Genomic DNA, 26,864 nt, shown 5'->3' with positions numbered 1-26,864 from the left:
AGGTGAAAGGTGAAACAAGCGGCCAGAGAGAGGGGGTGTAATAGAAACCAGCCGATCACGGTCTGCCTGTCAGCCTACGTTTCAATTTACAATCGATGGGGACCATGTTTGTGTGTGTAAAAGGTAGATTGGGTGATGGGAGAAGGGTGCTGCGTCGCTAAAACACGAGAAAGGAATCTCTTTAAGTTTTAGCAACATAGAGCAATGTATGCGTAGGTCGTACACACTGGTGTGTGTGTGTGTGTGTGTGTACAGCACAGGCTCGTTGCTCAGTGTGGGTAGAACGAGTAGCTCATGGGGATAGCAACCTTAATGTAGTTATACCTTATGGGCTCCTCCAAGGGCCCTAAGAATAATGAGCCCTCACAGAGTCCCTGCTGCCAGCCAGGCGCGTACAACTTTATTGACTACAGACTTAAATATAGCCCCTTTTATGGTCCCGGGAAAACAAATGCTGTGCAATGTTTAACTATTGGTCAACATTTGTCTTTGAATAAGGAATAATAATGGTCGTGTGGCGGTATGAAAATATACATTTTTCCTTGTTCTTAGTCTACTAATGTTATAGAAGCCTGAAAAAAGTTTTTAAAGTTATGGTTCACAAGTTAATGTTATGTAATTAACATTAACGTGTATGCACAACATACATTAGTACCTGACATTCGATCAAGTGGGGCATTGTGGCCAAATAGACATTTTCGACAATTAAACAACAGTTAGTTAGTTGTTCCATTAAATAGTATCTCATCTCATCTATTGTAATTTGAAAAAAGTGTTTTTCCAGGTGCCATTGGCCCCAGCATATATTTACATTGACTTTGGTTATTAATATAGTAATTAACATAAAATTCACTTGCTCAGTGCTGTTAATTTTCATTAGACATAAACATTTAAAAGCGCACAACATCGGATGCCTTGACAGGTTCCATGATCCTTATAGTCTTTCAAACCCTTAATCAACACGCAAAGATAAATTGACTGGTAGTCCCTTAACACCGCAAAATCTCCTAAAAAAATTAATTGCCCCTCCCTCATTGGCCAATGCATTTGATTGACAGCGTAGACCCGCCTAACAGGCAGTTGCTGACCTTTCATTTCCTGACACAGCAATTCCATTTCACACTGCACCTCGCCCCCAAAGACCTCCACACACACACACACACACACACACACTGAAAAAGAGCATTGCTTTGTGTGAGCTTGTAAAGTCACCAAAAACATGAAAACTTTTAAATGAACCTCCAGCACCACAACATGAGCTTACTGTACCTACACTCTGCTCATACTTTCACACAGCCTTCTGCTATGGCAACAAATCAAATCATGATAATCTCACTTCAGGAAATATGAACAGGACAACCAGCCATTTTCACATAGATTTAGATTTTCTTTTGACTATTAACACTTTGGCACCATTCATCAATCGATAAATAAACATCCATAAGCATAATTCATTCATATACAGAATAAGATATACACATTGAGATCAACTTTATATTTTATTTCAAAATATTTTTTTGAACAGGATGAAAACTTAAGAGACCATAAGGTCCAATGGCAAATCTGACTCCCTAAACAGAAGCACCACTCATTATTGCTTTATCACTCTTCTCTATGACAAATGGTACTTTTTAAAAAATAAAGAACAAATTAGGACATGAATCCACATATTCAAAATAATTGCCCAAAAAGCATATATTTTTAATATAATTGTTAGAATTACAGTTGTAGTTATTCCAAAATTTTCAAATGTTGTAGGTGTAAAGGTTTATTTTGTACTTTTGTTTCATCTCAAAACTTTTTTTATGCCACTGTGAAACCTAATTTAGTGAGTAACTTAACAAGAGCAACAACATTAATTTAGAAGACATTACAGTCTCGTTCAAAAATTTCCTGAAGGAAAATTCCTCTGTAAAACAGCAATAAGCATGTGTATAAGTATTCAACTTTAATTATGACTGGCCAATGCAAATGCTGCAAATAAAAAAAGTATATTTTATCCCCAATTTTAATTATTTTGCTAAAGACTAAGTGTTCCACCTCGCTAGCTAGCATAGCCAACAATGTCAGTTGCCGTCTATAGAAAGATTGGGATGCTGGAGCATGCACGGTTGTACAGCTCTCCTCTTGGTACAAAAGGAGAGAATGGTTTTATTCAAGGTAGGTAGACATACAGAGGAATTTCCCTTTGGGTATACCCAAAGTCTCATGCAAGCGATTCAATCAAAAGATGGCATTCTTCCGTGGAGATTCCTGGAAAAATGCTGCTTGACAAAAATCTGGGCTTCCGGGGGCAAAGAAAAAAAAAAAACGGAAAAACCTGAACAAAGGAGTGTGTACCAGGTGTGTACAGGGAATGGGATTTGCTGGTTTTCCATTTTTTACTAAAACGAGTCTAGAAAAAAATCATCTTACAAAATCCTCGGTAAAAAAAAGAAGAAGAGATGTTTTGCTGCCATCGAGTAAAAACCAGAGTGATCATCTAGGTAGGACAATCCCTCCCCTTCATTTACGCCTTCTCCTCAGTAACGCTCTCGGCTTCTTCGGTTTCCTGGAACACAGAACATGAATTAGATCCCACACGAGGATGATCTGCTACCAGAACACAGCTCATCAGCCCACACTGGGTTCACGTCACACTCAGCCGTCGCCAAACCTGAAAACAATCTGTGAACAATGTTTTTCTAATTTGGAGTTGAACACATGATTTAAAGGATGGGTACTCCATCTTTTGCAAAGTAGTCCAGTACTGTTTTGGCAAGGAAATACGACAAAATGTGACAAGAGTCTTCTAATTGAGAAACAGAGTCAGGAAGAGTCATGCACTCTCAAGTCGGTCTTTAAATGTGTCTTTGAGGACAACATCCTATAATATAGATTGTTGCTAAAACTATGTGGAAACAATTAGAGTGTTTAAAAAAAACCTTCCTTGCAGAACCAATCAAAAGTCTTCAGGGCGACCCTGACATGCGGTGGAATGCACCATAGTACCAACAAGACTTTCTGGTGTTGGGCTAATAAATATTTAAACAAAGCTGGAAATCCTTGGTTTCCCCAAATATTGTGGACTGAGCCTGAGCACACAATAGATGAAAAGGATAATAATTGCTAAAATAATGGTTGCTCAACATCCATTTCCAATGATCTAAAAAGCTCTCTGTGTGTTACAAAGTGCTTCGCTGTTTCTCCAGTTTATTTCGGGATGGAAAGGTGGATGTATTACTATCTTGAAGAACAATTGTTGCTAATGCATTGTAAGTAGTAAAAGCTGTACCTACCCATCTGGTTGGCCTATATGTCAACAACATTAAATGCCAAATACATAACTACATACAACTCTCCTATAGCATTTGTCTCTGAAATATAACTCTCTCAAGCATGAAAGCAAACAGCGTCGTAGATGCACACCACACAAACCTTTTCTCAATTAGTACTTGGTTACGGTCAGCAGTAGGCCCTAATGAGTTAGTGTGGAAGCGCACACGCATTAAGTGGATTATCACACACGTGCACACACGCCGCGCCATACCCTGGACTCGGACAGTCTCGCTCTGACCCCTCACTGACATCATGGAGGAAGCCCTGGTTCTGGTGAAAGTCACACTGACACTGGGACGACACACATAGATCTGTGTGTGTGTGTGTGTGTGTGTGTGTGTGTGTGTGTGTGTGTGTGTGTGTGTGTGTGTGCACATGCACACGCATTGTGTGGGGAAAGACATGAGAAAGAAAGCAGAGAAAGGTGAGAGATCATTGAATGGATGACAGGACCACTGATTTGAGTCTGAAGGTTAGCATGAAGTCACTGAGAAACGGGTGTGGGAGGAGTCCAGCCGTGTAAGAGGTTTGCAATATTTAAACAATTTATTAAATTAAAACATATATACATATGAAATGCACCGCTTGCATCTCATCTCTAAAGTTACAGGTTCTATTCAATCCAGGACATCCATCTCCTACCTCATTCTTGGCCTGTCCGTTCTGGGCAACTCCAGCATCGGTTTTGCCCTTAGCTACTGCTTTCTTTGCCTTCACCACTGGTTTCTCTTCCACAGGCTTCTGTACAGAGACAGGGTGTGTGTGTTTGTGCGGGGGGGGTGTAGATTACAGGTAGAAACAAATCAAATCTTAGTTGAAACTTGTTGTGATTACAGATAAAGTGCAACGCCTTCGCATCTGCCCAAAAACACATTGTCACAGTTGCTTTGAAATGTATGTCTGCTATTTACAGGTGTGTGTTTGTGTCCATGTGTGTGTGCATGTATGTCTGTGTTACACATGGGTCTGACTTTACAATATACATTCATAGTTCATAGTTTCAAGGCAAAACTTGAAATTCATGTTGATTCACAAAACCTTGAGAGAGTTTATCTGAGTTACCTTGACGACGGCCTTCTCTGCCTTCTTGGGCTTCACCTCAGGCCTCGGTGCAACAGGTTTCTGCAGGTGAAGCATGCCTGGTTACTGTCATAATGTTACGCAACTTTGCCCTCAATGCTAAGGTAAATATTATTTTTCACGTTTCATTAATTTTTTACTGTTTGTTTGCAACTTCTGTTTAAAAGGTTTTCAGAGCCGTTTCAGAGCTAGTTTAGCTTAGTTTTTGGAAATGCTTGGTTTTAGTTGTATTTTGGTTTTTATTAGTGTCAGTGTTATTTTTTTAATTTTTCTGTAATATGGGGTATTTGTCAGGGGCGGGATTGTAAAGGTCACAAAAATAATTTTGGATAACAAATCAACAAAAGGTTGGACTTAAACTGGCACAGCGTAAATATTGGTAGATAGATTTAACATCCACCCAAAATACTATAATAATAATACTAATAGTACATTCATAATAGTATACCTAAAGGAATACCATTATGAATGAAATACATAGACAAAGACAAAACTTAAAACTTAAGACATTTTATCTATAATTTGGATTAATTTTTATAGATTTTTTTAAACACGTTACCGTTTGTTAGTTATGGTCTTTGCTTAAACTTTTTATATTTTTTGTTTTTAGTTAACGAAAATGCTTTTTCACACCTAGTTAAGATTTTGTCATTTTTACACTTGGCCTGTATTTTACCCATATCTACATGTGAAATATCTGTGCGGTATGTGTGTCTTTCTCCCCTTTATAATGTAGTTGAATGGTCAGCAGAATCAATTACCGGATTGATTCCGCTGACCAAAGCAAATTAAAAACTATGTGACTTCATGTGTTTCCAAACAACAAAAGTTTGATCTACTGTCCAACTCAGACAGACCATACTGTAAAGCAGGTAGAGACTGTTAACATTGTCGCTATTGCCTGTTATGCCAGCCTTGTCATTTAAGTGGATAAGGGGATCTCTCAATGATTTTAAAATACATCTTCTCAAAAAAAGCTGTTGACCCCATTGGCCTGAGGTCAATGTTCTGTCGCTACGGACCATTGATCAATTATGTGATTTCCTTTACTCTGTGTGTTTATGTATGTAAATGTGTCTCTCTAAATGCATTTTTGTGTGTCATATTATTGTGTGGTTAGAAGAGATTTCTGAAAAGACAGAAATTACAATAGCATAGTCTTTTTTGCTTAAAACTGGCATCAAACGATTTCTTATTGATACTGCCCTTTATTGTTTGTGTTGTTTCTATATATCACTATTGCTAGTTGTAACATACTACTAGTGTTTCTTATTGCACTAGTACTGCTAACAGAGATACACCAATAATAGTTAGACCAAAAAGGACTTCACAAAATCATCACAGTATATGCATAGATTCTTAAGACACAGATATATTCAAACATTCTTCCAGCATGCACCGATCGACAGTGATAAACAGACAAAACACCCAACAGACGAAAGACACAAACAGATAAAAGACAAAACAAAACTGAAAGAGACGTACAAGACACAACATTACCCATCAAGCAGAGCTTCACAATAACTAATTAATAACACACCAAAACTTGAATCACTGATTTCCTGTGATGGTCGTTCAACCGTTTACATAAGATCATGATTAAAATAAATATCCATTGGTGAATCATGATTATGTCCATAACACTCCTCCGTTCATGTATTCATGTTCAGTTCAACTTCTAAACCAAAACGTTGCACTGAAACATGGATTAGACGCAATTGTGAAGGATGTTGTTGATGTACACATTAATAAGTATGCAGCTCTGCTATGACAGACCAACACAAATATAAGGGACAGAGACAACATAGAAAAGACATGCATATGTCCCTCGGACACACCCCTCGGGGAACGTTTTGAATGTGAACGAGCCGATCCACTTATTCTTTTGAAGGCAGCATCGTCACATTGACCCGAGTGGGGATTCAAATGTCCCCTGAAAGACTGTGTCCAAAGGGTGTCACAGGGTGGAGAGAGGTATGCGGATGAGAGGAAAGAGAAAGAGAGAGAGGTGAAGACAGAGCGGGAGAATCCAACTCACCACTGACAGTCTCTCTGACCTTCTGGTGGGCTACCGCAACAAGGGATGAGCAAGGAGGAGGGAGAGAGACAGAAGAGTGACAGAGGGAGAGAGAGAGACAGGCAGAGAGAGATATCAGATGTACCTTTAGGGTCCATTTTCAGGATCATATATGTGCTTGTGTTTCTGCTTCATAGATGGAAATGGAGTGTCCTCCTCACTTGATTCGACTTGGCAGTGTGCACACTTATTGCGACACACACACACACATTGGAGACACGTCGTATCCCCACAAACACACTTTTTGCAAAAGAAAACACATCAAAACACTTCAAAAACACACACAGCAGCCGGCACACGCTGGGGCTCCGAACTGTGAGCCACTTACCTCTTGCTTTGTGACTTTGGAGGACTCCTTCTCCTCAGGAGTATCCGACTGGAGAGACACATCAAGATCATATCAACATATTTATATATATATATATATATATATATATATATACAAATGACTGCCACGTATGGGACAGAGCGTTGCAAGGGGCAATAGTGTGTGTGTGTGTGTGTGTGTGTGTGTGTGTGTGTGTGTGTGTGTGTGTGTGTGTGTGTGTGTGTAAGTGTGTATACCTGTACGTGTATCCGAATGTTGTCTGACTTTTATGATTAATTAAAAGAGTGAAAGTCAGCCTTGGGCCTTTGCAAATATTGGAAAACAAATATCATGTTACAAACTGGTCCTGTGTGTTATTACAAAATCATCCCATTATACGTTGTATTTTCTTTGCTAAAAACGAACATGAAGCTATTTGTAAAATGTGGTATATTTAAGTAAAGGTAATTATGTTTTTATATATGTTATAGCAGTTGTACTACATAACTTCAACACAAATTATATATAAGTATAAAAGGTGCAATGTGTGTTTGTGTGTGTGTGTGTGTGTGTGTGTGTGTGTGTATACACGTGTGTGTCAGTCCCCCTCAGTATGTTATTAACTCAAATCTTCTTTCAGCAAACAGGTGATTTGCTTAAGAGGACTTAATGGGTGCTCGGAGCCCAACAGGAGTGTCCACCCACAAGAAGAAAAAAAAAAAAAAGTCCGTTTAGCCTGCAGGTTCCCGGGCGCATCATTTGCATGGCAACGACCTCCGCCCCAAATCCCACTCCTCCCCTCTCTGTCCTCAAAAGCACGACTGCAAACAATAGCAATTTCAGATGCTAGAGAGGACAGTTGCCGAGCATACATATGTGGACAAAGCACTACACTACGGCGCGCAAAGGCTGTTTGGATAGCGCCGCGGTGCCCCTTTCACAGCTGCATTGTCTATTATCCCTTCTTTCTTTGCTTTTTTTTGGATATGGATTCGCTCCATCGGCTCGGTGTGTGTGTGTGTGTGTGTGTGTGTGTGTGTGTGTGTGTGTGTGTGTGTGTGTGTGTGTGTGTGTGTGTGTGTGTGGCGGGGTTTGCTGCCTCCCATTTGTCATCATCATCATCATCATCACAGACTGAATAGGAAAAAAGGTGGCGTTCGCGTTCGTTTGGTGTTGGATTACACATTCTTGCCATGGGAACGTCTTAAGCACTGTTCATTTATCCTAATCATAGGTTGGTTGCTTGCTACCGGTGCGCAATACACAAGCTGCTCTTATTCGGCGAGACCCGGTCCTGTTTGTCGGTTCCCGTGCGCACGGCGGAGAGGGAAGAGGAGGAGATAAAAAAAAAAAAAAACGACGACCAAATCGGCCATTGAAAAGTATACATTAATATTACAGTAGGCTCCACATGGGGCAAGATAAGATATGTGAGGTGGTGGGGGGGAAATCAATGTCAAAGGAATCTGTCATCGGTAGATGTTTGCACCTGGCCGTTTGTAAACGTCGATTTCGAAACTTTGGCATCACCTCACCTGCTCATCGTCGTCACAGTATCGCGCACCGCTATTTGGTCAAATCCTAGTGAATAAACTACATTTAAACTGCGCTACCGGAGGATTAACACCAAAATGCTACTCACCCTTCTTTTAGGCATTTTTGTTAGCGGACAACGTTCCTCGGAGAAGAATGAGAAGGTAAAACCGGAGATCCAGCGGCTCAGTTTGAACTACCTCGAAATACAGGATCAATATCTAAGCACCTTCGATAATATGTAAATGATATGCACTCCCCAAAACTGTGTAACTCGCTCCGCTATTGGCCGGAGCGGTCACAAGCGTACCCTGTAGCGACTTGTGATTGGTTCACACTCCCTGTATGTAAATACCATCGTCGCGACGATTGGTCGAGACTTCGGAGAGGGGTTTCATGAAGACTCAGCGATTGGTTAGGCGCTTTGTGTACGCAAATCTGAGCTGGAGGTCGAATGAGACACGACGAGCGGATGGAAGAGCGGACGGGTCTCTCGCTGGATCTGGGTACTGGTGTTGTGTTGTAGGACGTGATCGAAGCGAAAGAACGCTCTAAAAACACAAAAGCCTGCTGCTCTGCTTTAAAATATATCTCGCATGGAAACTTCATTAGTAACCGTCACGTTCAGTAACCTAGGGCTCGAGAACATTTTCATTTCTGGAGGTTTTTTTTTCCGGCAAATCACGCGTTTGGCCGTCACGTTGTCATTGTTAAAATAGGGATGGTCCATGAGGGCTGTAATAGGTCACCCATCCGTTTCTCGGTTAACTGGAACATTTGGATTCCATCTAGACCTAGGCGACCAGCCCGGTCTAGATGGTATCTACAATGGTGCAGTGTCGAATCACCTGCTCAGTTAGCATGATGTAAAGAATGTTTGTTTGTATTTTTGAAATACATCATTTTTTTTTGGAAATACATCAGTTTGCTGACTGCATGAAACATGTAATATAAAAATACAACAGTGCGTCTATATAATCCCTGACTTCCAAACGAATCAAAGATAATACAATCATCTATAAATGGTAATAGTGCATGATAACTTAATGAACGCAATTGAGCAGGTCCCATATGACAGGTTTCTTGTAGGCCTGTGACGTTCATGATGATGTTTTATCATATCTGATGACAATTTTTTACAAGTTTAAATTCCTCTGTTTAGAATAGAATAGAAAGCCTTTATTGTCATTATACACAGTACAATGAAATTCAAAGAGCACACATAGGTAACACAATATAAAATAATATACAGTATAAATATGAATACACAATAAAAAAAAAAACACAAACAGACAAACAAACATTTTGAGATAGATGTACATTGTAGGGTTAGATAATGTTATAAATGTTACATAGTGCTTTATTCATCGGACAGATGGCAAATTAATACTCACTCAAATATTCAATAAAAGTGTTTATGCCATACACTACTTTAATTGATTATTTGAGTGAGCTGGTTCATATTATAATTCTAATGAGGGCTAATTGTCCTATATAAAAACCCACTTGGTGATGACAGTTGCTCCCCAATACAAAGTTTATCAAATGTTTGTTTATTTTGTCAATATTTCTCTGTTCTCCTTCTATAATCTCAATACATCTTTAACTCCACTCCAACAGAATTGAAACAGTGGGGAAGTGGTCGAAACGTCATTTTGTCATTCGTCATACATGAACCATTTTTAAGTCAAAAACTTTCACATCAACGGTTTCACATCATGGAATATACAAATGGGTAACAGCAAGGCCTGTCAGCCCGAATTACGCTTACAACCAAAGATAAGGTACCTTAAGTGTAGGCAATGAATTGCCCTTTATTAAAGGCATCTTAACCTGCATCACATCCATGCTAAAAAACAGACAATCATCACTGTGCACATCACAATAAAGGCATTCTTTCAACAAATCAACAAAGGTTTCCCCCTTGTGACATCACAATGGAGAGTCAAAGAGCCTGCAAGGACAAGGCTTTTGTGCCCCCCGATACAGAGGCCTGTTTTTATTTTTTTAGGAGTTCACCCAGAACACACACGAGTACGAAACACTCAACACAGTTCCCACATACACCCACACAGCGCACTGTCAGCTTAAACGGCATGGAGGAAACACAAAGAGACACAGACACATAGAAATATACACGGACACACGCACACACACACCTAATAACAAACACACATACAGGGCCAAATACACATGTACGCACACGCACATGCACACATACAGGGACACATGCATCCACGCACATCCAGGGGTACACACACGTGCAATGACACTGGGACAAACCGCACACACATGAGGGAATTCACAACCATGTAAGCACACAAACTTGATCAAAGAAAGAGAAATATACATGTTGCACACAGACAAGCCACACACAAGCTTAACCAGCACACACACTTTTTTGTGTGTATGTTTTTTTACTCACAGTGACAGATATTTAGTGTGTCTCTAAATGCAAGTGTCTGTTTAATAAATATATGTACACGAGGATCCTCAATGTCCTCAATTTGTTGTTGTTCCTTTATCTACTAACCATTAAAAACGTTTAAATTGTATGTTTGTTGAATACTGATCAACAAGGTTAACTTATTGTTTGAGGGATCTAAATACAAATTGTGTTACAGTGTCCCACATTGTCTGGGAAGACTCGGTTGCAGATGTGTATGATTTTTTGCAATCAACTTTAGTGGTCTGTGTGGAAGGACAATGGCACAAACAAGAGATCCATTTTGCCCCAATCCATCAAACAATTCCTGGTATTTTACCAGTTTTAACAGGTCTGGAAAAATCGGTTTGTTCGTGACATCACAAGTGGGAGTGGCCATGCAAAAGCATCCATCTATGACGAAAATATGAACAATCAAATCATCTCAGTTGAAGGACACTGATATAAAACCTGTTATTGCAGTCTGAAATACTTCGGAGATTAATATGTACCAAAGGAGGCTAAACGACCAATACAGGCACTCATAAGGAGGGGCAGTGGTCAGGAATATGAAACACTGAGGTCATTAGGGCACTACAAAGAAACAAAAACCTATTCCAGGACAACATCATTGTAAGGCTAAGCCACGCTCTGAAGACGTCAATTACATACAATCTATCTTCTAAAATCTGTCCAACAGTAAGATAAACTACTTTTAGATGTCATGGGGGTAATAACAAGTTTATATATATATATATATATATATATATATATATATATATATATAAACGAATACAAGAGGGTAGCCTACTACATCAAAAGATCATATTTTACCAACATAAACAAAAAATAGTTAACTGTTAAACGACTTTAAAATAACGTCATCTAAAATAGGTGAAGTAGGCCTATTTCAGATGAAGTGAAAGCGATAGAGAGGGTCCATGTCCTTCCAGCCACTCTCGAAATTATGTTGTACTCAAAGCTGCAAAGACAGCCCTGGACTGACATCTCGTGGTCAAATATTAGTTTTTATTTATTTTTTATTTGCCATGGCTGAATCCTACGTGTTGCGTTGTTTTTTGACAATATGCCTATACTACACATAGCCTATACAACCTTACCATAAAACCTATAGGATACTCGTGCATTTTTGTGACATTTCATGTCTAGCCACGGTGGGCCTAGTTTGCCTTCCGTTGCAGGAATACGAAACTCGCATTCGATTTCTATTTATAACAGCAGACAACAAGCCCCCACCAACTCACCACATCACTACCCCGCCCCTTCCTCCTCTTCTCCTGCATTACATCATTGCAACCTGCTCACACAGTGCATCGCAATGAGATTCAGTACTATGCAACTCCGATATCAGCTGTATGCATTTCGGGGGATGCATATTATGTCAATCGTTTAGTGTGTGTTTTTGTCGTTTTTTGGATTTGAGGTTATAACCCTTTAAATAGGCGGGACTTCCTTATGCAGAACTACCCTGCCTGACTGTTTATCTTTGTGTGCAGAGGAAAGCTGGGGACGTGCAGATTAGGATAACAAGGTATGCTACGTTGTTGACATGGCGTTAGTTTGCGTTACGATTGACCGTGTTAACTAGTGGCATGTTGTCTGCCTGTGGCGAGTCAGGGGCTTTGTTTTAAACGGACGTCATTTAATCTCATTGTGCTCTTTTGTTCTGTCATATCGTGCAGAACTGGGGCTGTTTAGCATAGCTTCGTTTGCTAACAACAGCTTCCTCGTCTGTGTCTCCTTAAGCATGCGATATCGTCGCAGATCTTCAATACATGTTTCCGCTTTCTGTGAAGCGCATATAAATATAGATCTATATATATTTTGTTTTTGATGCGCTTCAATTACTACGCAATCTCGATATCGATAATCAACATGTCTATGACGTCAATACCCTACCAATTCCTGGAGCCAGACGATACAGTTTTACCTTTTGTAAACCTTTTGTAACCTTGAGTAAGCAGGTTCTATCCTGTCCCGTCTACGTAGAGCTCAAAGAACACGGGAAGTTGACTGTCAACATGTGTTGGTGACATGTGTCTCATCCACAGGCGTACATATAGACGGGACTATACCATACGAGAACACCCTTCACCTCACTGACCAGCCGGGGATCAGTCCTTCGACACCGGCGGCACAATGTGGAGCTGCTTGCTGAGTGGAGCTCCCTGCTACCTGTTCTGCCTCTGGGCCCTCCTGGTGCCCCCCGTGTGCCTGCAAAACGCCAGCCACCACAGACGCAAGGACCACGGCGGCGGCGGCGACGAGGTCGCGGACAAGCCCAAGCTGCTGCTCCTGTCCTTCGACGGCTTCCGCTGGGACTACGTGGACCGCGTGCCCACGCCCAACTTCCTTGCCCTGAAGCAGGAGGGCGTGAAGGTGGAGGTGGTGGAGAACGCCTACGTCACCAAGACGTTCCCCGACCACTACAGCCTGGTGACGGGCCTGCACGCCGAGTCGCACGGCATCGTGGCCAACGAGATGTACGACCCCGCGCTCAACCGCTCCTTCTCCATGGAGACGGACAGCATCTACGACCCGCGCTGGTGGGAGCAAGGGGTGCCGCTGTGGGTGACCTACCAGAGGGCCGGCGGCCGCAGCGGGGCGGCCATGTGGCCCGGGTCGGACGTGAAGATCCACGGCGAGTACCCCACGCACTACCTGGACTACAACGCCTCCAAGCCCTTCGAGGAGCGCGTGACCAAGCTCATCGAGTGGTTCGCGGCGCCTGAGCCGCAGGCGGTGGACTTTGGCGTGCTCTACTGGGAGGAGCCCGACGAGAGTGGCCACCGCCTGGGGCCCGAGAGCTCCCAGATGGACGCGGTGATCGTGGACGTGGACGCCAAGCTGGGCTTCCTGCGCAACGAGCTGAAGAAGGCGGGCCTCTACGAGAGGCTGAACCTGGTGGTGACCAGCGACCACGGCATGACCCAGCTGTTCCCCGAGAAGATCGTGGAGCTGGACCAGTACGTGAGCAGGGAGTGGTACACCTGGGTGGACAAGAGCCCCGTGGTGGCGCTGCTGCCCAAAGAAGGTATATACGCCTTGCGTCGTTCATGCAACACCTGTGATAGACGGGCAAGATGGATTCCCCCCCCCCCCCCGAACCAATCGGGGAAGAGATTGGTCAGAAATTAGCCTGGAGCAGTCTAAATCCGAAATGGGCTCATAACAGAGGCGGGCTCAGCTCAATATTCCCCCAGCGCATTTCACTCGCCAATAGCTGACAGATGGCCATGCCTTTTCTTATAAATTATTCAAATGATACTTCTTAAAAACTTCCAGCCCCCTTTTTTATATTCCATTGTTTGTTCACATGTGGGAGTGCCCCGATGCAGAAATCTAGGCAAAGTCTTTGTCCCTTTTTGAAGTATACAACGGTACAACCAATTTCTTATTCATGCTCTATTCATTAACCATTGCTATAGCACTGGTTAATGAATAGAGCGTGAGTTCAGCCTAGTGGATTATAGGCATCCAACATATGTTGTTGATTAACACATATCAGTTTAATGGAGGACTATGATTCCAGTCTGTTGTTTTGTTAGTGGAGTCTGATTTCCAAGTTGGCACAGGCTCGTTGTCAGTATCAAAGGGCTCTTTATGGTCCCACGTTCACGCAACGCAAGGGGGTTACGGACCCCTTACGTCCTTGCGGACCCTCCTTGCGTCCACCGCGAGGGCCTGACGTGCGCCTCCCAAAAATTGTAACCTTCCGTCTAGGCGACGCAGCCGCAAGGGCTGTGATTGGTCCGCGCGCTAAAACCCGACGCAGGACCAAGCGTCTGCATGGTCCTTGCGTTGCGTGAACGTGGGACCATAAAGAGCCCTTTAGTCATGTCTAGTTCCTGCGTCCCAGGGGACATTGGAACGTCTGTAACCCAGCACTGTTGCCCCGCACGACAGCATTAACCCCAGTGGATGTTCTCCCTCCTTCAAGGGAGGCTGGAGGACGTGTACAATTCCCTGCTGGGCGCCAACCCTCACCTGAACGTGTACAAGAAGGAGGACATCCCGGAACACTTCCACTACAGACACAACGAGCGGATCATGCCCATTCTGCTGGAGGCTGAGGAAGGCTGGACCATCGTACAGAACCGGAGCGGGACCTTCATGTGTATGTTACAGCATCCCCCGGTCTTCTTTATGCATGTGTCGGAATCGGATAGAGGTCTCCGTTGATGTTGTCCGTGTGTAGCATGGCTTTAAAAGCACCCGGGCCGTGTCGGGACAGAGTTTTGAACCGTTAAAACGATATGATTCTATTGATGTTTTGGGTCACGCTGCAAATATGAACCGACATTCGCACTGTGTATGCTTGGTGCCTGACACTTCCGCTGTGAGGTGTTTTATTCCCCAATGCTGTCATCCAATGCAGTTGGCATTGGGTGCTATTGCTGTAGGACCCTTGGAATGAAAAACGTTCTACCAAATAGCTTATATTGTGCTGTATATTGGGTTCCCCTTTTTAAGCCTGACATGGGAGTTGTAATTCGGACTCGTTATCTTTTCTCTGTTGCAGCGATGTCTCTGCACAAGCTAAGAATAGCAAACGCTATGGATCAAAGCACACTCAAATGAGCCCTGAGATTTACTAAAAAACAAAAGATTTTACACCAGATGTCTGTTCTTCACATGGGAATAATCTTTTATATAATAACAGTATAATAATAACAGTATTCATTTCTAAACATTGTCAAGACGTCCCAGAATATTAGAGTGTAAACATTCATCTTTGATAAATGTGTCCTTGTCAATGTTGGGCTTTGTTTGAGGCATCAAACTATGCAAACTGGTCTGACGTCCACACTTGACACTTGAATGTGAACTCGTTGGCAGGCCCTGCGGTCGGATTTCGCTTTCCCCGCAGAAACACTTCCTGGTAAAATAAAGAGAGCTGAAATGGCGCTGGGTGGAAGATAAAGCCCTGATGTTGTAGTTTGCTGTTTAAAATGGTATGCGGTGGGAGGGTCCGCACCTGACCTGTTGAGGAGAGGCGAGCGGTCGATGCATGTAGTACATCACTGAGGGCGTATTCAGACAGCCTTGACTGGTACGTATTTCAGCCTGTGATAACAGACAGTGGCATCCTACCATAAAGCAGACATGGTACCAGGTCTCGGTTAAACCCCATTGCTTATTTTTTATCGATCTTCTAGTGCAAAATATTGGTAGCTGCTTTTTCATACCATGCATTCCGGGAGAATCCTGGCGGGCTCGGGGTAGGCATGGGGCATGGTTGTAATGATTATTACTCTGCCCACATTGCTGTCCAAACACTGATGAAGTCTGATCTGAATGCGAGCCAGACCACCTCGCGTTGGGGTCCGGCTCATCGGACCGCAATGTGATCAGGATGGGATCTGGGACTCTAAAGACCTGGCCGTATATGTCCTGCCATGATCGGATGATAAAAATTGCATTGAAACAACAAGGGTGTTAGCGAGGCCTTGCATTTCCGGTAGATCGTGAGTGTGTCACAGTGGGATGTCATTGTGAACTAGTGTCAGTCAGCTTCCGGATGTACTTTAATGGATTTTAACGGAGCCATTTCTCTCTATTTTTTTTAATTTTCTCAGTGGGAAACCACGGCTACAACAACTCGTTACCCAGCATGCACCCCGTGTTCCTGGCCCGGGGCCCCGCCTTCCGCAAGGACTACGTGAAGCGCTCCATGCGCTCCGTCGACCTCTACCCCCTGATGTGTCACGTCCTGGGGCTGCGGCCCCTGCCCAACAACGGCTCCCTGGCCAACGTCCAGGACCTGCTCCTCGCGGTGGGGCCGTCCGCGGCCCCCTTCGCCGCCCCCACCGGCGCCGCCACCACCGGCCCCGGCAGCAGCAGCAGCGATCCACCAGGCGGGGTCACCCCGGGCTACTCCTACGCCCCCACGGTGGGCTCCCTGCTGGGCGTGGCGATGGTGCTGGGCTTCCTCATGGTGTTTGTGAAGCAGGTGACGCTCAAGCAGCTGCCCACGCTGCCCATGCAGAGCAGGGAGATGTCCCAGCCGCTGCTGCAGGAAGACCTCCACTTGTAAAGGCGGCGCCGGCGGGAGGCAAGCGGTACAAGAGTTGGTAGTAGAGTTGCGACAACAGCAAAAATAAATGTGGAGGGTGTAAAATCTAAAGTTCTGCCGGCGCCAGAAGCAGCTCCTAAAGCCCTTCCTTGGCCCCACTCATCGCTAGCTACTATTATTAGTGTTATCGTTGTGTTGTAGTATTAATAATAAAACGGGGGAAGCTCATTTTGGGGGACGATTATGCTTCTCGCTCGTTTTGTTTGCTATTATTGAGGGTCCACTGCGGTATTGAATGCAGGCTGCCAATGAGTGTAATGGATGCAAGGGTGGCTAGGGTATGTTTCTGGTACAGGATGGAATTGAAGAGCAAACCCTTGACTTAGGACCCACCAGTGGGTTTTCTTTGAATGTGTTTTTGTTTGGGGTAATTGGTTGCCCTCTTTCATCTCAACGTTCGCCGTTTTGTCTCCTTACTTGACGAATTTAGAACATGACATTACATACATATACAACATGAGATTCTGGTTATGTGTTAACCTAGCCTGTTTAAACTCGAAGGCACAATTACACTTGAACTTGTCCTTGCCTGCTTTGCCCTTGGAAACATCTTGGAGTTGTTACGTTAACCAGATATGTAAATTGGTACGAAAATACCCAAGCTAAGCTTTTATTTATTTCTGCCACAATTTGTTCATTCAGAGGTATTTTTAGGCCGCTTTCATTTGCTTGGTTGAGTCGTTATTGTTCCTTTAATTTATGTAATTTACCATTTGCCTTTTAACTTAGTATTCGACATATCTCTAAAGTGTGCAATCGTTCGTTTGTTTGTCCCTTTTCAGAGAGGTTTTTTTTTTTTGTTCCCGGGCATATCTGTAGTTTAGATAGTTGTTGCCCATGTGTTCATGCGTTGGCTGTCATTTACCACGGCCATTTTTATGGTGAACTGTGAAGTGCGATGGTCAGTATTTTGTCGTATAAGGTGATTGAAAGTGTTTTGGTTGTTTGGTTGAGAAGACTGGAATGGCATGATTTGCTGGAGCTGTTGACCTGATTTGCACTAAAAGGATCGAAATGGAAAATGAAACGAAAGGGTGGTGTCAGGATGCGTTGGGTCATGTGTCATTTGCACTGCTTGTCTGTAGACGCCACTTTTTTAAAAATAATAGGTCATTATTATAAAGATAGGTGCCTCTTGATAATAATAATTTAAAAAAAGCTTTATGATTAGCACTATCGTAATGTGGTATCAAATTCTGCCGGTCATAATTCCTAACTATTTTGTAAAAAAAAAAATATTTTCAAATGAATTGGTTGTTTTAAATGCATAACACATAACCTGTGCCAAAAAGGACAGACACCACTGTGATATACTTTTTGCTAAGTTACAAATTAAGATATTTATATAAAAATGCTAATTTTTTGAGAATTAATAAAGAAGTCAAATATACCCCTGCATTAAAAGTAGATTATGCCCATAGTCAGTTTAGTCAGTTTACCGTTAACCTAGAATTGAATATTTACCCACAGATAAATTGGCTATCTTTGCGCTGTACATGTAATCAATCGATCTGGTCCGAAATAAAATACTAATGTGAAACCAAGTAACTATATCCTTTGTTTTAATTGTTTCCAGTGGTGACTGATTGCATCTATTGTGTGTGTGAGTGTGTGTGTGTGTGTGTGTGTGTGTGTTGGGGGGGGGGGGGGGGCACGCCCCCTCAATTTGCATAAATCACCTGTTAACTCGAAGGATCAAAGTTCTCGTCTAAGTTATCCCTGGAATTCGCCCGTGTGCGCATTCGGAGACAGTGGGCAGCTCGGGTGGTGTATGAGTGTGTGAGCGCGTGTGTGTAACCCATATGACTTTGATTCGCCTTAGATTGACCGCTTCACTACCGCTATCTCCCCCAACAACTGCAAAGCAGGCTTCTACTTCTGTCACATCAACATAACCCAGCGAACATGGAGGACGCATGCGAGAGGATCGATGATGAAATCAATATTTCTGAAAAACCAGCGGATCATCACAAGATCCCAGCGCCTGAGTGCGAGAAGAACCCAGAAGACGCCCTGGAGGTGAGACAGTCCGACAGCGAGGAAGAGCAGTCCAGCGCTCCTCCGGTCGAAGTGGAAGAAGAGAAGCGCTCATCGCCGGACTACATAGACACCAGAGACACCATCAAGGCGGACGAGGAGGAGCGGGTAGAGCCACAAGTCGAGGCGAAGGTGGAGGAGCCACAAGTGGAGGTGAAGGTGGAGGAGCCACAAGTCGAGGCTCAGGTGGAGCAACAAGTGGAGGCGAAGGCGCAGGAGGAACAAAAGGTGAAGGTGGAGGAGCCACAAGTGGAGGCGAAGGTGGAGGCGAAGGTGGAGGAGCCACAAGAAGAAGCGGAGGTGGAGGAGAAACAAGTCGAGGCTCAGGTGGAGCAACAAGTGGAGGCGAAGGCGCAGGAGGAACAAAAGGTGAAGGTGGAGGAGCCACAAGTCGAGGCTCAGGTGGAGCAACAAGTGGAGGCGAAGGTGGAGGTGCAACAAGTGGAGGCGAAGGTGGAGGAGCCACAAGAAGAGGTGGAGGAGCAACAAGTGGAGGCAAAGGCGGAGGAGCAACAAGTGGCGAAGGTGGAGGAACTGCAATTGACGGAAGGTGGGGAGGAGGCGGTTGGAGACGGAGAAGGCACCGGATCGAGACGGTCCTCCGCAGCATCTTCCGAGGCACACGGAGATCCGTGTGAAGATCCTCCGATTCCGCTCGTCGTAGTGGAAACAGTGGAAAAACAGGAACAAGAAGACGATGTGGTGGTGGTGGCATGCACTCCTGACGCCGAACAGGTCCTCCCGGGGCCGGAGGAGACCAGCGGATTCAGCCTCGCAACTCTGGAGAACGTCACGTTGGACGAGACCAGCGCGGCACCGGCAGCAGACCCCGACCAGCCCGACATATCTCTGTTCGTCAAGGTAAATATATAACTCAAAACTATTCTAAAACGATTTCCAAACACCACACCCAAAAACCCAACCCCAAACAAAATAGGCCTATAGGTTATCCATAATTGATCTCAAATCCAATATGTAGATATGTAGACATTATGTAACCAGTCAAAATAATTATGTAATTGTACTAAAGACGTCCTTAGCCTACGTATATTTAGTGGAAATGATAGAGCACGACCTTTAGGCCAACATTGACTGAGCCTAAGGTCATCTGGGCTGTTGGTTACCATGGAGTGTCTCATTCAGGAAGTGGACGTGATTTAATAAGACAACACACACTAACTATTCATGTTCCTGAATATAAAGCAGAGTTGGAGAAAGTGGAAAAGTGTGTGTAAAGTTTGCCTTTGAGTCGGGGACCCACTTGTCTTTGACAGGGTGGGGGGGGGGGGGGGGGGGGGTTTACCTGCGGTTGGATGTAATAATTAACCTGGTATACAGGTGACCATAGAAACCTTACGCTTGAGTAAATGCTATTGTGTGTTTTCCTGTTATTCTGATAGCCGGCCTCTCTCTGTAATCTGCTCGCACAGGGGTCACTTTGCTGATTGGGAGAGCGTGACAAAGTCAGGGTGATTGCGACTCTCACCGAGTTTCACGTCCACTCTGCTTTTAAAGCTGATGATGTCATTCACGCAGTCCCAAAAATGCATCTGATTTCAGAAGTAGGATAGTAAGTTAGTAAGTTAGATCAAATAGGCCTGTAACAGTGGATATAGTCGTTTCAACCGTAAACTGAAAAATGCTTGATCCTTATCTATATATAAAGCCACTCAGTCCCTCACTACAAATATGGAAAAAAATCAGTTCAAAGGGGTTATCTACCTGTAAAGGTTGAAAATATGCACTTCTACACACCCTTGTTATGTCCTTGCAGTATAGGAGGCTTCAAATGGGTGGGGTAGGATTCCAAACAGCCATTATTCAAACGTATAGCTATAAGCTCTAGCTCTTTCTTTCAGTGACTGAATACTTAAAAGTTGTTTGAACATGACATCAATGCAAACCGGCACTGCCTAACGTTTTTACAATTATTACGTAGCCTTGTTTTAAATGTGTGTTTGAATCTGAAAGATCCTTGGGAGACTGGGGTGGATGCATAATTAGTCAATTCAAGATAAGTGTATTTGGACATATTTATCCAGTATCCAAACATAAATAGGATTAGTTACAGTCTCAAAGGGCTTCACAGGCCGCCACATTTTATGACAACCCTCTCAACCCAACCCCTCCCTAATCCCCTTAATAAAAAAAAACTCCCTTAATCATCAAGGGAGAAACCTTGAGAAGGAACGCAGAAAGAGGGCAACGGGTGCCGTAATGGACAGACAAAATTGTAGCATTACAAGCTGAACAGTTGAGGTCAAATTGAATATAATATCAGAACATGTGTAGTGTTGAAGGTGAATTAGTGTCACTGCAATGAACAAGTTCTAGAATATGGTGACAGGTTTAACGAGCCCATAGCTTATATACCCTTCTCTGATAACAGGGAACACATGATATTTGCATATCCCCTTAGATTAAGCAGAGAGATAGTTAACAATGCGTTCGGTTTTTCACTAAAGACCCGTCTGGCTGCACAACGCAACCCTATTTCTCCTGTTGTATTTTGTGAAACTGACATTGCGGTGTAACTATTTAACTAGTTTTACTCCTGTGACCTCAAGGTTATGCCGTTTCTGTCAGGAAAGTCTGTGCACATCCACGCAGGGCTGACCTTTAGCTCAATGAGATAGCTGGCCCAGAGGAATTGTGCGGATTTAGCCCAGAAGGGTTCAAAGACCCTGGTATGTGGCCCAGGAGAGACAGTGGTTCTTCTGTTACTAATTGACACCCGGGTGAATGATTTGCCGTAACAATTTGACGAGGAAAGGGTGGTTCTGAACATTTTCACCTTTTTTTCCATAGATTTCAGCTATGACACATATAGTGCATTTTTGAGCTACAGTCATACAAATGAGCATCTGATTGCCTTTTTTTTTTTTTTACTTATCTTCATTCATGGTCATTTTTAATCCATTCAAACTGAAGATTGCATTTGTCTGAATACATTTTGTTCTAGTAAAAATATGACAATTTTAGTTTTACTCATCACCTAGGCAACCGACCAAGATATGCTTTAAGCAATTAGGATGGCTTATCTTGGCAGTTCTATTAAAAGTAGAGGACAAAGTGCTTTGCATATTAAGTGTAGTATGTGAAGCTACAGCACAGTGATATACTATGAAGTGAAGTACTATTAATTGTCCTACTCCCCATATAAAGGAGCAATTATGTGTGAGAAGGTAATTCTGTGCTTCCCTTTAATATGCCAGGAGAGGGCGCTGTTCTATATTTAGAAAGGGTTTCAAGTAATTACAGCTCTGGTTCACCAGTCCCACTAGCCTATAGGCTTCCTCTTGGGAAAATGTCAAACTCTATGTCCTACTTTATGATGTGCTTCAGTTAAGTAGCAATATATAGGCTCTTACAAGATGAAAATATTACACCGAAAAACCGTCTTGTTAAAACCAAAGCATAGCATCAATAATTCACACAGGATACTTCCTCCGGTTTTTCACTGGTGAAAACATATCCTAAACACACACACACACACACACACGCATGCAGGCACACGTGTGCACACACACACACACACACACATACATACATACATACATACATACATACATACATACATACATACACACACACACACACACACACACACACACACACACACACACACACACACACTAAGAAACACAAAAACTCCTGAAAACCCCCTGAAAAACTCCTGAAAAACCCCCGAAAAACTCCTGAAAACCCCCTGAAAAACTCCTGAAAAAACCCAGAATAATTCCTGAAAACCCCCCGAAAAAACCCTGTAAAAACCCTGAAAAACCCTGAAAAAGTTGACTTTTCTATTTTTTTCATTTTTAAATTTATTTAATTTTTTTGGACTTTGCTCACACACAATAGTGCAGAACCAAAAGTATAGACTTTGGTAAGAGGAAGAAAATATAACTGAAATGAATAAGTCAGTGCAACAGGGCTCCACCCACCCCCACCCCCTCCCTCCCTCCCTCCCTCCCTCCCTCACGCTGACACCTGTTCAGCACTGCCTGTCAGTGAGCAGGCTGCTCCAGTCCACAGCTGTAGCCCTGCTTTCCGGCCAAATCAAAGCCCAGGGCTTCGTCCCCTGTCCCAGATCACCACCTGCTTTGCCTGTGTCTGGATCTCTCCTTGCTTCACCTGTACAGGAGACCCAAAACAGGAGCCACAGAGACTAGGTATAGGAGGAAGTCTGTAAAGGGACTTTTTGGCAGCTGCTGAAGGAATGCACTGCTGTCATTCCAAGATCAAGGAACAAGCACTCAAGAATTTCCCTTTGATCGAGGATGTAGACCTTTTCCGCGCTGAATCTGAGGACTTAAGTCTTGTGTAGGGCTGTCTTTAAAACGTCACCGGGCAGGGCTGTGAGCAGAGCAGCACCGGGTACCATGTCCTCTGATGGTCCGGACAGAGACCCGGAGATCGAGCTCTTTGTCAAGGTAAGGTAGGAGAGGTGGTGGTTGTGGTGGTGGATTTTATATACATCATTCCTATGGTGTCGATAGGGGATACAGGGAGTCAGTCGGTGGTGTGTGTGTGCGTGTGTGTGTGTGTGTGTGTGTGTGTGTGTGTATTGGAAAGTGTGCAACCCAATAGCGCTGGTCGGGTTACACCAGGGCCGGTCTGAGCGCTTGACGGAGCGCGTGTGAGTGTGACAGCGATCCCTGACGCTGTAACCACGAGCCATCCAGGGCACAATGTGTGTGTGCATCATGGGCCTCTGCTTGGTCGCTATCGTTTACACATGATCAACCTTTTCTTATGGGATCGTTCTCCCAGATTGTATCTATTGCTTTAGTCTTAGTATTCGGGGGAATAGGGCATAAACCTTTGTACAAACAAGATAAATAAAGATGGTGGAGCCAAGGATGATGATTAATAAGGATAGGTATGCATCCAACTTAATACTTTTAGTACAGAGCATATAGATCTGGTATATTTACACAGATCTGCCACAACAGTGACTGAAGCCATTGAGCCAAGGATGATGTTTATAAGGATAGGTACTGTGCATAAAACTTAATACGTTTAGTACAGAGCTGTTAAATGAACTCGGATCTGCCCCACGGTGACTGAAGCATTGTTCTTTAACCGCTACCTAATGTACCAGCGTGTTGTTTTTAATGCTCGAACAACCCATGCGGTTTAACAACCCCTCCGAGTGTCTCCAGGGGAAAGGTAGAGGCGATGAAAAGTACCCGAGGCAGGTGAACTGTACGCAGGTGAGAGAACATGGAAGACGAGCCAATTAGCTTGCGCGGCAGGTGGAATCAGCCAACGCGCTGGTTTTGTAGCCAGTAGTCAGGCCTCCAGGGGGGGGGCACTAAAGTCAGGGAGGGTCATTAAGACAATTAGATTGCATCACAGCCTTTCCACTACAAGACACTTTCTTTCTAGCTCCTCAAACGGCACCGATTTTGTGTCGACAATTGATATAGGTTTCATCTCTGTGTTTATGATTTTTCAGTTTTCACCCCAAATACTCTCAAATACGCAAATGTTTTATTTGCATTTCTGTGTATGGTTGAATCTCTTAGGCAAGTGTTTTATTTGAACTTCAAGATAGTTTCATTTCAACACACATTTTGGGGTTTTCATGGTAGCAGCAAGCAACACATAAAGGTCTCTCCAGGTGGCCATCAGAGATCTGACCTAGATCTCTGACAACTTATTCCCTAATGCCACACTCTGAACATCTGATATCCCCACAACACGGTTGAAATATGTTTCTAGAATAGGAGCACTGTGAATAGAGTATGCAAGTGGATGGGGGTAATCAAATTGTAAAGTGAATAAGTAATCAGCATATGTAATAAACACTTCTGTGCAGAGGTGTAAGTCTCTGGCTAGGACAAGGGTTTATAATTACACAGTTTGCTTCGATGGCAGGGAGCAGGAATTATAATTCATACATTTTGCTACGTTCTTCATCATGTTTATAGTTTCAAGGATATAATTGCTGACTTCACTTCACTGAGTATAAGAATCACTCTTCTGATCTGAGTGCTGAGGCTTCCTGTGTATATGTGAAGAATGTATGGAAAAAAAGATTGTTACTGTACACAGCTGTAGCTGTATTCACCGTCACATTCACCTGTAGGATTTATAGGTCTTGGAATTGGTGCAAAAAGGTGCCCTACAGTGGGTAGTCTCAGAGCTTCAGAGATCCAGGGTGAAACTCCTGAGATTGGTCCTTCCCTGGGTACTATGGTTTCCTGCCATCACCACACACACATGGACTGTGTGCTGATCCACTAGTGTCGGTAGACTGAAGCTGGACCTATGCCCATAGTAATGTGAGCTGGGGTATACACCGATGAATGGGATGGGAGGATGGATGGATGGACGGATGGACGGAGGGATGGATGAATGAATGGATGGATCATGGATGGGTGAAGGGAGGGATGGAGGGATGGATGGGTAGGTGGGTTGATGGATGATAGACGAGTCCATGAATGGATGGATGGACGGGATGGATGGATGGACGGATGATGAACTCATCATCCGTGTGTGTGTGTGTGTGTGTGTGTGTGTGTGTGTGTGTGTGTGTGTGTGTGTGTGTGTGTGTGTGTGTGTGTGTGTGTGTGTGTGTGTGTGTGTGTGTGTGTGTGTGTGTGTGTGTATGTGTGTGTGTGTGTGTGTGTGTGTGTGCACGCGTGTGTGCGTGAGACAGTGTTTTGTCCCCCTGGGTTCTAGATGTTGATTGGCTATTATCAAGGACAGCTGGTTATTGTTTTTCCTCCATTCAGTCCAGTAACACCACAATACAGACACACACACACACACACACATACACACACACACACACACACACACACACACAGAGCCCGGAGCAGACTCCAGCACACTGCTCAGTCAATGGCTGGCATACGTTTACAGTTGGCTCAGCTACTTTTGGATGAACACTGCTGCTTTCTGGTGTTTGCTAGCAAGAGCTGTGGTCACACTGTTATGTATGCCACCAATTTATGTTCACTGACATGTTGGGTTTGTTTTTAAACTGTTGCTGATAGGAAGAAACTAAAAAATGCTGTGTGGTTTGCATACTAGTCTGTAGGGGATGTTAAAGAGGGATGGCAAACGACAACATTGATTTATATTGATTTTATTATTATTTAAATCGTAATAATGTTACGATAGATTTGTGACAGAGCCAGGAACGAATCAATAACAGAGAAAGGCGAGTCACACATCGTAGCGTCTGAGCCAATTCCCTCTCTTCCTCAAAGTCCTAAATGCAGACAGTCGTGCTTCCACCCCAATACCGCCCAAATCAGCCACAACAACCCAGGTCAAACCTAGTCAATAACCTCCCTGGTTGACTTAACCCAGTGGGCATTGACCTGTGTGCTGTCCCCGTCCCCCCGTCCCCCACCACCCCCCCCTAACATGGGACACGGGGGCCTTTCTGTTGTGTGGAGTGACTGAGGTCCCCTCGGGATCGGTGACCCCCTGCCCTACTGGGCGGTGAACCTGCTAATGGAAGCACAATGTATTATTCAGCAGGGCCACCTGATCAGGTGTCTGTGCTAGGCCCCTGTGTGCACAAAGACCACGGGAGTACCCGTAGTAGTGGCCCTTAGTCGTACAGTACTGCTACTCCTAATTAGTAGGACTGTAGTTGTTGTATGAAATTCCACCATTCTTTCTAATAAAAGGTTGTTATTATAAAGATAGGTGCCTCTTGATAAATAAATAAAATATTTATAATTAGCACTATCGATTAAAGTAATCAAATTCTGCCGATCCTAATTCCTTACTATTGTGGAAAAAATATATCTTTATCTTTAAATATATATAAGTTTTGTCGCTTCAATTTTCGAGTGTTAGAATTAAAATGGTGCTTTGGGTCATAATTGGCTTCCAATTAATTCATCGGCTTCTGGATCAGGCCATTCTGAGCACAGAAGATGCATAAAGGCCATGTATTTTACCCCCAGCGGATGTGTTACTCCCCGCCAATGTTTGACGAGTGGATCAGCCCAGTTGCCCAGTT

At 43.6% G+C, this 26,864-nt stretch overlaps 3 protein-coding genes across 6 annotated transcripts in view; 2 read left to right on the top strand and 1 right to left on the bottom strand.

Moving 5' to 3' along the window:
* Window positions 1-1,486: 1,486 nt before the first annotated feature.
* hmgn3 (high mobility group nucleosomal binding domain 3) lies at window positions 1,487-8,519 on the bottom strand. Of its 2 annotated transcripts, XM_084483682.1 has the most exons (6): window positions 8,425-8,519; window positions 6,804-6,851; window positions 6,437-6,466; window positions 4,381-4,440; window positions 3,961-4,059; window positions 1,487-2,551 (listed from the first exon to the last, which is right to left on the bottom strand). In XM_084483682.1, exons 1-6 carry the CDS (start codon window positions 8,437-8,439, stop codon window positions 2,510-2,512), a joined length of 294 nt encoding a protein of 97 aa, XP_084339808.1. In that variant the 5' UTR covers window positions 8,440-8,519; the 3' UTR covers window positions 1,487-2,509. The 2 variants fall into 2 exon arrangements, with proteins under 2 accessions (XP_084339808.1, XP_084339809.1); XM_084483683.1 differs by lacking the exon at window positions 6,437-6,466.
* Window positions 8,520-12,079: 3,560 nt separating this feature from the next.
* enpp5 (ectonucleotide pyrophosphatase/phosphodiesterase 5) lies at window positions 12,080-18,375 on the top strand. The gene is made up of 4 exons (XM_084483595.1): window positions 12,080-12,292; window positions 12,813-13,795; window positions 14,702-14,878; window positions 16,341-18,375. The coding sequence occupies exons 2-4, from the start codon at window positions 12,901-12,903 to the stop codon at window positions 16,796-16,798; spliced, it is 1,530 nt and encodes a 509-aa protein (XP_084339721.1). The 5' UTR covers window positions 12,080-12,292; window positions 12,813-12,900; the 3' UTR covers window positions 16,799-18,375.
* A 203-nt stretch (window positions 18,376-18,578) lies between these two features.
* clic5b (chloride intracellular channel 5b) overlaps window positions 18,579-26,864 on the top strand; it is a 14,643-nt gene continuing 6,357 nt past the window's right edge. Inside the window, exons 1-2 of one of the 3 annotated variants that reach the window (XM_084483819.1) lie at window positions 18,579-19,033; window positions 19,085-19,735. In XM_084483819.1, coding sequence (XP_084339945.1) covers window positions 18,743-19,033; window positions 19,085-19,735 — 942 coding nt within the window. In that variant the 5' untranslated portion in view covers window positions 18,579-18,742. Of the gene's footprint in view, window positions 19,736-22,892; window positions 23,308-26,864 lie in introns of those variants that run through there. The other 2 variants (XM_084483818.1, XM_084483820.1) reach the window with 2 other exon arrangements.

This window comes from Micromesistius poutassou, assembly GCF_964030765.1.
Source record: "Micromesistius poutassou genome assembly, chromosome: 19".
Lineage (NCBI taxonomy): Eukaryota > Metazoa > Chordata > Actinopteri > Gadiformes > Gadidae > Micromesistius > Micromesistius poutassou.
Note: the sequence above shows the minus strand (reverse complement) of the source record. Positions and strands in the feature narration are given on the sequence as shown.

What these genes read in the sequence shown, in the direction of transcription:
- hmgn3 (XM_084483682.1), bottom strand. An exon ending in CAGAGAAGGCCGTCGTCAAG is followed by an intron (nt 4,060 to 4,380) that starts GTAACTCAGATA and finishes GTCTCTGTACAG; the next exon opens with AAGCCTGTGGAAGAGAAACC. An exon ending in ACGGACAGGCCAAGAATGAG is followed by an intron (nt 2,552 to 3,960) that starts GTAGGAGATGGA and finishes TCTGTGTTCCAG; the next exon opens with GAAACCGAAGAAGCCGAGAG.
- enpp5 (XM_084483595.1), top strand. Translation starts at nt 12,901, where the DNA reads ATGTGGAGCTGCTTGCTGAGTGGAGCTCCCTGCTACCTGTTCTGCCTC. An exon ending in GGCGCTGCTGCCCAAAGAAG is followed by an intron (nt 13,796 to 14,701) that starts GTATATACGCCT and finishes CCCTCCTTCAAG; the next exon opens with GGAGGCTGGAGGACGTGTAC. An exon ending in CCGGAGCGGGACCTTCATGT is followed by an intron (nt 14,879 to 16,340) that starts GTATGTTACAGC and finishes TAATTTTCTCAG; the next exon opens with TGGGAAACCACGGCTACAAC.